The sequence below is a fragment of the Monodelphis domestica genome, chromosome 4 (genome assembly GCF_027887165.1).
Source record: "Monodelphis domestica isolate mMonDom1 chromosome 4, mMonDom1.pri, whole genome shotgun sequence".
NCBI classification, from domain to species: domain Eukaryota; kingdom Metazoa; phylum Chordata; class Mammalia; order Didelphimorphia; family Didelphidae; genus Monodelphis; species Monodelphis domestica.
In genome coordinates this window covers 43,243,602-43,256,174 of record NC_077230.1, presented here as the reverse complement: position 1 = coordinate 43,256,174, position 12,573 = coordinate 43,243,602, and the positions used below count along the sequence as shown (strand labels likewise).

The following is a 12,573-nucleotide window of genomic DNA, read 5'->3' as shown; positions in this document are numbered from 1 at the left end:
TTAAATCACTGTCAACCATTCTATATTTTGATTTTATTGTTTTGATAATACTGATTTTTTTCTTGTTTTGATCCTTGGAACTACTAGATCTGTATTGCATATAAAGCTTCTTTCTAATAATTCTGTCTCCACTGTCAGTTGAGGCCACACCAACCTAAACCCCATTTCTGAGCCTCTCTGCCTTTGTTGAATTGAGAACAAGTTCAATTTCTAATGAACAACCCTATTAACTTGCTGGATCGGAACTTCTTTCAGGAGGGTTGCCATATTCATTGCACTTAGGAGGACTTGAAACTTACAATAACAAATTTCCCCATCCTCACCATTCCTCCTGATGAGAATCCCATTGTCCTTTCTTGGCTCTCTGAAGTGCCTGACTAGACTCTTTAGACCTCTTGGGAGATGGCTGCTGACTGTATCCAAAGAGACCCCATTGTCACCCTTATAAACACCACTTGACTTTTTTCTCTTGAAAAAAGTACCCTTTACTCCTTGATGTATAAGAAGGTATTATGCCTGTCCTCCGTGGAGGACTATGAGGACTACATCCCCCTGCAACAGCCCTATTTTACCTTTCCCAAAGCCAGGGAAGCATATATCAAAGAATAAGGAAACCTACCACTTAGTTCTAAAGCATATTAACTCTTTTTGTGATCCCTTTACCCAATTCATTGAAAATTTTTGGTTCTGTTCCCTGACACATCCTATTTTCTAGTTATTGATTTATGTTCTGCCTTTCTTTTTGCCATCCTCATCCACCCAAAGAACTAGTTTTTCTTTGCCTTCACTTTTTTTAAAATCCTTACTTTTCATCTTAGAATTAAAAATATATATTACTTCTAAGGCAGAAGAGTAGTAAGGAATAAGCAATAGGAGTTAAGTGACTTGCCCAGGGTCACACAGCTAGAAAGAGTATGAGGCTAGATTTGAACCCAGGACCTCTAATTGCCAAGCCTGGCTCTTTGTCCACCCTCAGCTGCCCCTTTGACTTTTCTTTTAAAGGGAAATAATATCCTTGTAATTCTCTCCTTCAGAGTTTCTGAGATTCTACTGCTATTTTTCTCAACCAGTTACAAGAAGATATTAAGACAATATCTCTCTCTGATCCACTACATGGATGACCTATTGGATTGGTTTCCCCAATCTTACTTCCTATCAGGAAGTCACTATAGCTCTGTTAATTTCTTTACAAGACCTTATATACAAAGATATAAAATGAGCTACAAGCACTTCCAGGCAGCCCTTGCAAAGTTCATTTACCCAAGCTTTATTGTTTCAAAGGGTCAGTAATATTTCTCACCAGACCCAGTCCAGGGTATTGCTAATTTATAGCAACTCCAAACTAAGAAAGAGTTGTGGGGAACTTTTAGGGGAAGACTACTGCTCCTGATGCCATGGATCCTGGACTACTTTATCATTGTACAATCCTTGGAAAAACTTAACTCTAAGGATATCCAAGATTACCTGTTCCCATGATTCCCAGAGGCATCAGAGGCATTCATTTGTCTCTGGAATTCCCTCTTTGCTATTCCCACCCTGGCATTCCCTAATTATAAAAAGTCCTTCACAGACTTTTTTTATGTTTCATGCAAAACAAGTATTTGCCTCAGGAGTACAGCCTTTAGCTTATTACTATATTCATCCTGACCCAACCAGGGACTTTTGTATAACAGCTACAGACCCAGTAGAGAAAATTCAATCTTTTATACCTCTGTATGACACAATTCCCACATGATGCTTGACAGATTTTATAGTGTGAAGCCACCCAACACCTTTTTTACTCTAAACCCACCCCTCTCTAATCCCCAGCTGCACAGGTCTGAGCTGCTGCTTCTCACCAAAAACATCACTTTTTCTTGACACCCTATCTTCAACTCAATGAACTTTCTTCTGATCTCCATAGATCAGTGATGATGAACCTATGGCACAGGTAGAAAAGATGGCACACAGAGCACTCTCTGTGGGAACATGGCTGCCCCTTCCCACCCCAAGTTCATTACTAGAAAAGCAGAGGGACTTGAGGGAGCTGCTCCCCTCTCCCTCTTCACCTGAGCTGATGACATTTTTCACATCCCCCACCCCACTGCCTAGCAGCCCAATGGGAGTGCACAGGGGGTAAGATGGGTGACTCACAGGCAGCAGAGCTGGAAGGGAGCAGAGAGTTCTGGCTACTCCACTCCCCCTCTTCACCTGCAGTAAGGATATTCCTCACATCACACACACCCTTACCCAGCAGCTCAATGGGATATCTTTCTCCCTCCCCTATGTGCAGTAAGAATGGAGTGGGATATGCCTGGGACTAAGGGGGGGAGAGGGTGTGCAGGACACACAGTCTGGGAGTGGGGGGGGGGAGGTAGGCATGGAATTTGGGGGGTATGAGGGGGATAGGGGCAGGACCTGGCACTCCATCTCCAAATAGTTCACCATCATTGCCCTAGATCCTGAGGATATCCTTGCAGATCATGTCTGCCTCTGTCTATCAAATAAGCCTCTTCTCCAAAGCCCCAATTCTTGGATGTTCCCCTTGATAACCTAAACCACATCCTACTTGATGATGGCCCCTGCCTTACAGATAAGAAAGAAGACCTCCTATCCAGGTTTACTGTGTGCACTCCATTGCTGTTTTGGTTTCTAAATCTTTGCCTGACTGCTCATCTGCCCAGGTCACTCTTGCAAAGTTTGGCCATTTTGCACAAGGACAATCTGCCATTCTTTACACTGATAGTAGATATGTCTTTGGGGTAGTGCATGATGTTGGCTACTTTTGGAAGCTCAGGTTTTTTAATTGGAGCTAAAACTCCTATCCACAATGCTGCTGTTGCTATTAACTCTCTCTTTCAAGCTATGCAAGCTTTCTTCTTCCCTTTGCAAATGCCAGGCTCATATGTCCTCAGGTGATTTTGTCTACCAGGGGCATTCCCACCACTGACTAAGCAGCCAAGGTGGGGAGGTAGAGGAAACAATAAGGGACTGGGAAGCCCTTGGGGACACAGCTAAATTAATCTGTTAACAATGACCTACTTCAATAATGGTGAGCCTTTTAGAGAGGGAGTGCCCCCCCAGACCAAGTGCCATGCCCACCCCCTCCAGAGACTGAGTGCCATGCCACACCACACCCCCAAATAGACCAAGTGCCATGCCTACCCCCTCCAGAGACTGAGTGCCACACACCCCCAATAGACTAAATACCTCGCCATGCCCCCCACCCCCTATGTGCATAGAGAGGGGAGGGGAAACACTCCACCTGGGGTCCCTCTGGCTTTCTAGTAATGAACTCTGGTGGGTGACTGCAAGTATGCCCAAAGAGAGAGCTCTGTAAGCCCCTTCTGGCATGTGTGCCATAGGTTTGCCATCACTGACCTGTTTCTATGTAGTATAAACATCCCAAGAATTTTAATTAAGATCACCCAAGAGCCCATCCCCTACTCTAGGGACCCTTTGCTAATATCTAGATGGATTTCATTGGAATTTCCCTCTAAGGAAGGGTATAAATATGTTCTGGTCATAATAGATTTGTTCTTGGGATATTCAGAAGCCGCTCCATACAGAAAGGCAGATACCAGTAATGTAATAAAGAAATTGCCCTGGGAACTTATCTCCAGGTTTGGAGTTTCACAGATCACTGATTCCAAAAGTGGGACACATTTTATAAGTCAACTTATCTTCCATATAGAAAAGGATGTAGGCATACAGTAGAAGTTGCACTGTAGACACCACCCTGAGTCTTCAAGGAAATGTGAAAAGAAAAACCAAGACATTCGCATAGTTGGCTAAAATATGTTAATAAACAGGGCTCATTTGGGTCAAGGGCCTTCCTCTGGTCCTTACGCAAGACCAGAATCTGGTCAACAAGACTATCTCCCCATAAAGTCAAGTTCTCTTTGGAGGGCCCTATAGAATGCCCCCACACCAGATCTCCCTTGACCGGTCTGGTATTTGATGATGACTCTGTGATCTTACTGTTCTGATTTCCAAGAGACTTTCAAGTGCTTCAGTGGTCCCATCATAGTTACTTTATCACTTAACCTCTCAGTACCCCTAACACAGCTTCCTAAGACTATCAATTCCATACAAGTTATCCTATAGATACAGAGGATTCCCTTCACCAATGAAATCAGAGGCCCAGAGCTGGAAAGAAAATGCCCTCCATAATTAACACAGTACTTTGCTCCTGGTAGGCACTTAGCATTTTTTTTGCCCAATTGAACTGAAATTGAATACTATTTCAGTTGGCTGAGACCAGATTTGATCTTCCAAAGATTTTACTTAGGTTGGATCTAACTCCAAAATAATTTGAATAAATGATAATAAAATTATAACCTAGCATCAATTTAACAAACCATTTGTACTGATAGAAAATTCATTTGAAATATAAGGATGATTGAAGCCAGATGGATTTTGGGTTTCCAATTATCCATATAATTGGTAATTGTGAACCCATGCCCATCTATCTTAAGGGACCAAATGGCATCCTCATAGTCCAAAAGGATTCTTTTCTCTCAAAAATAAGTACCTAAGGAGCAGCCAGGTACCTCAATGGATTTAAATCCAGGCCTAAAGATGGGATATTCAGGGCCCAAATCTGTCTGCAGATACTTCTTAGCTTCCCTGGGCAAGCACATTGCCTAGCCCTTACCACTCTTCTGCTTTGGAACTAATACTTAGTGATGATTCTAAGGTGAAAAGTAAAGGTTTATCAAAATAAATAAATAAAAGTCTCTCAAAGAATCATGTATTCTCAAGATTGAAAGAAATTCTAGAAGTCATCTAACTAAATCTCTATCAAAGCCTAAACAAATGGTCATTGATCCTTTCTCTATATTCCTAAAAATTAATAATATATTTATTAAGAGAATTAAAGGGAGAAAGCCCATTAAGCAACATACACATATAAAAATAATTTATTTATTTCTAGTTACAAGCTAGGAATACTTATTGCCTGTTACTCTGTTGTGGAATTCAATATCCTGCCAAATTCAGCCCAAATCAGGTGGCAGCAGATCCAGAGAAAATATCAGAGGAAAAAATATTGCATTCCTCCAAAAGTCATGTTGATAACAAAATGAAAATGTTTTGACAGTTGAGGATATTGCATTCTTCCCCCTTTTTCTATCCCATCTTTCCTGCCTTATGCCTCCCTCCCCCTGTTACCAGAAAGCTTTAGAATACTATGCATTCTCTAGGGTAATGAAAAGAATGCTGGGCTTGGAGTAAGGAAGAGTTGTGTTTAACTTCTATTTCTGACACTACCAACAGTGGGAGATTGGATAAGTCACTTGAACTCCTCAGGTCTCAGGCAGCCACTTGGGATTTATCTAGCTAGTCACAGAAGCTGAGTTCTCAGTCAGTGGGGGAAACTCCCCAAGCTGACAATCAAAACTTCTTACTGTTTCTCTGAAATTCACAGTGAAATGGGTAGACTTAGTGGTGGCTGGCTACTTCCCAAGAATAAAACTCTAGTTCCTCAGGGTGGTTAGATCCCTAGAGTTTCTGTGAAGATGATCATCAATATCAGAGTTCCAACCCAGAAAACATTTATAATGTGTCATTGCTATAACAAAATATTTCCTAGAAACCAAGCAAATGGTAGATATAAACATTCAACAATCTGGCAGGATGTAGTATGGGGGCGGGGGGAATATAGAAAAGAACAAGGGATTTGAAGTCAGAGGACTTGGACAAGAATTCTGACCCTGATTGATGCATTCTACCTGTGTGATCTTGGACAAGCTATTTAACCTCTCTTGAGCTCAAGTTCCTCCTCTACGAAGTGAGAGGGTTGGTCATCTCTAAGGATCCATTCAACTTTAAATTCCATTATTCTTAAAATAAATGTTTCTAAACAAGGCAGAAAGTTTCTAAATCCAATTTGAAGATAGAGAGATGATAAACACACAGCCCAAAAAAATCCTCCAACCTCTGAAGTCCATCAATTGACTACTATTTATTTAACACCTACTTGGTGCTGGTCCCTGAGGATACAAGGACAAAATCAAATAGTCTCAGCCCTCAAAAAGCTTACTTTCTAAAGGAGAAGACACAGAATGCTGGGCTTAGATTTTAATCATACCTCTAACTAGCAATGACCTTATATAATGTTATATTATTAGACTCTTTCATCAGAATAAGCTTTATTGGAACACTTGTGTTGGGACCTCATTCTAGGTTTCTGTTTTGACTTTGCCCAAATTTTATTGAATATTTAGACTTACCCCCTGATATATATCTCAAGTAACCTATGTGCTTTATCTGGAAATTGCCTACATACAACAGTCAGTGTGCTTGTACCCTTTTTGGAAGCTGCCAACATGGAGGTCACTCAGCAGATTGTGTCCTTGAATCCTTGTTTGAAATCTAAATAACATAAAATTTACATTGGTTTGAGAGAGATAGATTGGTGGCAATGTGATTTTAGGAAATGTCACTTCATTCATTGATTAAATTATTAATATAATTAATTAATACTATTATATGCCAGGTACTAGGTTCTAGGAATAGAAAAACAAAGCCAAAACAATCCTTGCCCTCGAAAATCTTACATTCTAGGGGAAGAAGGAGAGAGAGAGAGAGAGAGAGAGAGAGAGAGAGAGAGAGAGAGAGAGAGAGAGAGAGAGAGAGAGAGAGAGAAAGAGAAAGCAATTATATGTTCATAATTAGGCATAATGAAAACCCACACAGAGCAAATACAAGGTAACCTTAGAGGAAATTGCTAGGAAAAGAAAAGAATGACCTCATGTAAAAGCTGATACTTAAACTTAGTATTTACAAGAAATGAGAGATTCTCAGAGGTAGAGGTCAGGTGGGAGAGGGGCAGAGAAGGCAGATGTATAGTGAAGTTAGCCATGAAATTGTTGGGAAAGCCAGGCTTTGTAAAACGGGAACCTTCAGGGGCCAATCATAATAACTCATATTTATATAATACTTTAGGGCTGTCTGAGCTAAAATGATTCATTTTTGCTTCTTGGACAAGTGTTACCCAACATGCCCATCACTAGGAGACTTGGGAAAGGGGAGGGGAGGGTCCTAACAAAGACAGAGTGAGGTGGAAAGGGAAAGAAAGAGAACAGAGATGGACTTGGATATGAGAAAAGAGTTTATGAAGAGTGAAGCCACAATCTGGGAGCTTCCATTTGAAATAATTATTTTTGCTAGGCTCATTCATTTCCAAGTGTTGAAATTCCAAATACTGTCAGAAACCCTAGGACAAAATCCCAGTGTCCCACCCTAGTTATGGTTCAGAAGGTTACAAAACGCTTTCCCAAGCAGGAACTCATTTGAGCCTCACAACAGCCCTTTGAAGGAATCATTTCCATTTTAAAAATGAAGACAGTGAGGTAGGGTTCCTAAAGAGATAAGTGACTTGCCTAATCTCATATAGCTATTGAATCTGATCAGTTGCTAATTACAACAATACTGTAAGATTTGCAAATACTAGTAGCTCATCCAAAGAACCCTGGGACATAAGTGCTATTATTATCATCATTTTACAGTTAAGGAAACTGAGGCAAACAACAGAAGTTAAGTGACTTGCCAAGGATCACCCAACTAGTTATTGTCTGAGGTTAAATTTGAACTTGAATTGTGCTGATTCTAGGTCCAACATTTTATCCAAGTGCTTCTAGATTTAGATTTTGAATAGATCTTAGAGTCCATCTAACCTATTCCCTCATTTTAGAGATGAGAAGACTGAGGCCTAAAGAGGTTAAATCACTTGCTAAAAGTCACACTATGACAGAGAGTATTTGAATCCAAGTCTGTTTCCTCCAGATCCAGTCCCCTTTCTCATCAAACCAGATTGCCTCTGGTTTTTGTGCCCCAGTGGACTGCCTCAATCATTTCTAATCTATCTGTCCTTAGATCACATAATCACAGGCAGATGAGAATTGATCTTCATTTTTTAAATCTCCAGGGGAAAAAAAATGATTCTTCCACCTTTTTTGACAATACAACCCAACTAAGGTTTAGCAATATGACCCTTGGAAAAATCTGCTCTTATATTTAACTAAAATTTTCAGTGTTTTACTACTTATAGCTCTCATTTGTCTTTAGTGGAGATGGAAAACATCTGGGCACCATCTCTTACATGCATCTTAAAATATACACACACAGAATCTATTTTGTTTCCCTAATTTTTTTTTATACGACAAAACTTTTAGAGTGACAAACTTTTTGTGAAATGGATCAATAGGATCAAAATGGAAGTTCCTTGAGGCAAGAAGTATAATAATAATGATAACATTTGGTGCTTTTATCTAGTACTTTAAGGTTTGCAAAGCACTTTGAAAATATCTCACTTGAACCCAAAAACAATCTTAGAAAATAAGTGCTATTATTATCACCAATTTATAGATAAGAAATCTAAGGGAGGCAAAGATTATTTGACTAGCATAGGTACTTTTTTCCCTACTGTTCTTTTTTTCTGGTATTCTTTTATTTTTATTTTTGTATCCCTGGCATTTAATAAGGTGCTTGTATTTGCTCATTACAATTGTGTTCTTATTGATTTGGGTTCTCTGTCCATTTGTATAGGTGCCAAATCTCCTGTTCCTTCCCATCTAGGGCAATTCTTATCCATGTTTTTCCATAAATCTTTTGTAGAGAGTCCATTCTACCACGTATTCTTTTAATACCTTAGAAGTATCAAAGTTGCCTTTAGACTCTCCATCTATTTTCTCTTATTTTTGATATACAATACATCCATTTCCTTTTCTTATCATATTGATACTTGATGATACTTTTATTCTACTTCTTAGGCATCAATCACTATTGGTAATGCAGAAGAAATGAATTAAACTTGGCTACTGAGTTTTGGGGGAAAAACATCTTTTCCCCAGAAAAAAAGTAACCTTAAACATTCAAAGAAACAGATCCACTTCTTTACATAAATAGATACCCTCAAGCTGACAAAGACAGGACAAGCACAGCTGATTTCTATCTTGGAGGGTGGCCTCCACTCTATTAGAGATTTCTTGTTCCACCAGGATATTCTGATAACCTCAGAGAAATGAATCACATCTGGGGAACAAACCTGATCTTTGGTAACTGTGGTTAATCAGTTAATTAATCAATTAATAATCTCACTCAAAATTAGCTCATTCTCTCCCAAATCATGTGATTTCCCAACTCTATTACTCAGTCTCCCAAATAATGAAAGGACCTGAGCAGCCTCCTTCATAGTCTTCTTTTGCCACCAGTAATGTTGCCTTATAGATATATAAGATTTTATTATTGTTCAGTTGGTTCAGTTGTGTCTGACTCTTTGTGACCCCACTTGGGGTTTTCTTGGCAAAGATACTGGGATGGTTTGCCTTTTCCTTATCATATTACAGATCAAGAAACTGAGGTAAACAGGGTTAAGTCAGTGACTTGCCCCAGGATTACCCTGCTAGTATATGAGACCAGATTAGAAATTAGAAAGATGAGTCTTCTTGATTCCAGGGATGGCACTCTATCCACTTCACCTAGCTACCTGTAGAAGAAGGTAGAATATGTGTGTGCATATGTATGTATATGTGTACAATTCTATATATAAATACATATACACATACATATATTCACCATGTGTTGTACACATATATGGAAATACATTTAAATATACCAATATACTTAGTGTATCTCCTTTTCTTCCAAAGAATTGTTGTTCAGCAGACAACTGACCATCAGCTGATGCTAAATAAATCTATTGTTTTTGTGGGAAACTAATAATGGATTATGACTTTTTTGTGAAAGATTTATCCCTTTAGCACCCCCTCACCTGAAACAATTTCTCCTCCAGGCTATGAAACTAGATTGGGAAATCTCTAATTTTTTAAAAATTTTAAAAGGATTAAGGGCAGGGTTGAGCAAGATGAACTCTGATTACTTGAAAAGATTAAGGGAAATCAGCAAGTTATAGCAGCCATATTGGACTCCAAGTGGCCAAATGTGTTGGTTTCTTCCAGGTTAAACAAAGCCCCTCCTCTCTTGTGATGAAGTAATAAGGGAGGAGTTGAGGTCTCTAAGTCCACCTCCTCAGTATCTATTTAGCAATCAGAGGTGTCTCAGGATGTCAAGGGGAAGGACTGAGAATGGTGAGATATATAAACCTGCACCAAGGAAGGGAAGCTTTTTTGCCCTCTTTTTTTCAACCTGTCAGATTGTGAAGAATCAATTAAACCAGTTAGGATGAATAATTTTAAAATTAAGAAATATTGCCTCTTAAGAATTTCAATTGTTACACCTTCTAACCCTCTCTCTTAATTTATTGTCCTACATTCATGCATTCAAAGAATTCAAGGAGGTCCAAAATGACCTTAGAACCTCTGGGTTGAGGAATTCCCCAACAACATGGTGTAGCCCATTTATACTTGGGGTGCTCAATTCCACTATTCTTTGAATTATTTGAAATCTTAATTCTAGACTGTCCCCCAAATTTAAGCTATGTCAGCCTCAGAAAAGAAGTAAATTAATCCTTATAAACTTTAGATGTCTCATTACATATAAGGACTGACAAAAAAGTTCAGAAATAACCTCTTTGTCTAGATACACCTTGGGCTTCTGTGGCACTGTACTTTGAAGGTTCTCCTGCCTCTACAACTAGTCTTTTGCTAGTTCCTCATTCTGTCACCCAAATAGATTCAAAGGAAGAGAAAGAGAAGAGTAGGAATTGAGAGTTGAGAAATGACTCAAAGGAAACTCAGGTTGGATCTGAACACCCCCAACAGAATCTAATAGGACAAACGGATACCAATCTGTCCCTACAGCTCTGTAAAGTGATACAAATTCACGAAAGCTATGGGTCATATCTCATCTGCCACATATCTCCCAAGAAATTTAATCCCTATTTTTAAACTCCTTTGTTTCTTTAATGTTTATAAATGCTAACCAGTTAAAAGTGCATCCCTTGTACTAAGTGAACACCCTAATGCAAATACTAATAATATAGAAATAGGTCTTTATCAATGACATATGTAAAACCCAGTGGAATTGCACATCGACTACAGGAGGGGGTTGGGGAGAGGGGAGCGAAAGAACATGAATCTTGTAACCACAGAAAAATACTCTAAATTAATTAATTAAATAAAACTGTTCAAATATAAAAAAGAAATAAAATTTAAAAATGAAATAAAGGTGCATCCCTGGGGAATTGCCCTTTTATTGTAAAACCATAAAGAAAAAGAGACTACAGTGTTAGAGAGCTTTTTTCTTTTCTTTTTTTTTTCAAACCCTTACCTTCTGCCTTAGAATCAGTACTGGTATCACTACCAAAGCAAAAGAGTGGTAAGAGCTAGGCAATTGGGTTTAAGTAATTTGCCCAAAGCCACACTGCTAGGAAGTGTCTGGAGCTGATTTAAACCCAGTACCTTCCACTTCCAGACCTGGCTCTCTTTCACTGATGTCCCTTAGAGAGCCTTTTAAATTGTGCCTTGCACATAATAATCTTGTCATCTGCTCTGCTACAGCCCCTGTTCTCCCTACCATGACTCCTTCAGACTCCGGACTTCCAGAGGCAACCCCCCTCCTCTTCCCTAAGGATGTCAAAGCACTCACCAGTTTTAGAACTCTATTCCAGAGAGAAGCTGTCCTAACTGATGAGTGAGTACAAATTCACTTCACACTCTCTGTATAGACCATCTATTCTGTCACCATGCACATGATCCTTCTTCTCCCCTCTGCCCAACAGTAATTAACTCAATCTTGCCTTTGCTCCTGGAAAATGCATTCTGAAAAATGCATGATAATCAACTAACTTGTGGCTCTACTCACCATCCCTATGACTCTCCAAACCAAAGTTCTTTTCCCTGCCCAACACTCCCCTATATCTATTGTCTTCCTCAAGAGAAGGGCAAATTCCTTCTAGATACTTTCATATGTGTGTCCCATGTGCATAGGATGCAGTGCTTGGCACATAGCTGATGGTTAATAAATGCTGTTTCATTCATTTATTTACTCACAATAGGCATTTAATAAAGGACTATTGAATAGAAAAGAGTGGACCTAAATACATTTCTAAAAGTGCCTTAACATCGTCCTTGATAAATCACAAGATGTCAGCATTTAAGTATGGACTTTAATACTTCTTCAGTACAGCCCCTAAAGATGCATTTTTTCTGGTTCTGCTAATAAATGTCAGTGGTTTGAAGGGATATTCAACTTATGATATCATAATACAAATTTCTTATACTTACCCGAGAGAATTCGAGCCACCTATACTGAAAACGTCTGCTAAGGTTTAAAATTCTCGAGTAAACCATTCTCCACACCAAATAGTTGGCAATGGTCCTGTTAAACATGAAAGAGATAGGCACATATGAGTTGTACTTTTTTTCATTCAGGGCTAGATGTGCTACAGACCACCCCAGAAATCCTCCCGGAAAAGTTCTACAAGGTTTCTTAATACAAGGGTACAGAACTTTCCATTGGGGGGAAAAAGTGATTTTAAATGGTGCAAACCCAATAAGTGAAACAGAGTCCTAGCTTGATTTATTTCTATCTCTAAAAGTATGACACTGTGATGACAATGGCTTCATCTACTAAATTTCCTTCTTGGTTACCATCAACTCTCTAAAATAAAACAGACTTCTCTAGCTTTTA

The 12,573-nt window shown here is 39.1% G+C and overlaps 1 protein-coding gene across 2 annotated transcripts in view; it reads right to left on the bottom strand.

Moving 5' to 3' along the window:
* Positions 1–12,573, bottom strand: part of PHEX (phosphate regulating endopeptidase X-linked) — a 273,600-nt gene that overhangs the window by 151,768 nt on the left and 109,259 nt on the right. For both annotated transcript variants that reach the window (XM_056793356.1, XM_056793357.1), the window contains one exon: positions 12,168–12,261. In XM_056793356.1, coding sequence (XP_056649334.1) covers positions 12,168–12,261 — 94 coding nt within the window. The remainder of the gene's footprint in view (positions 1–12,167; positions 12,262–12,573) is intronic.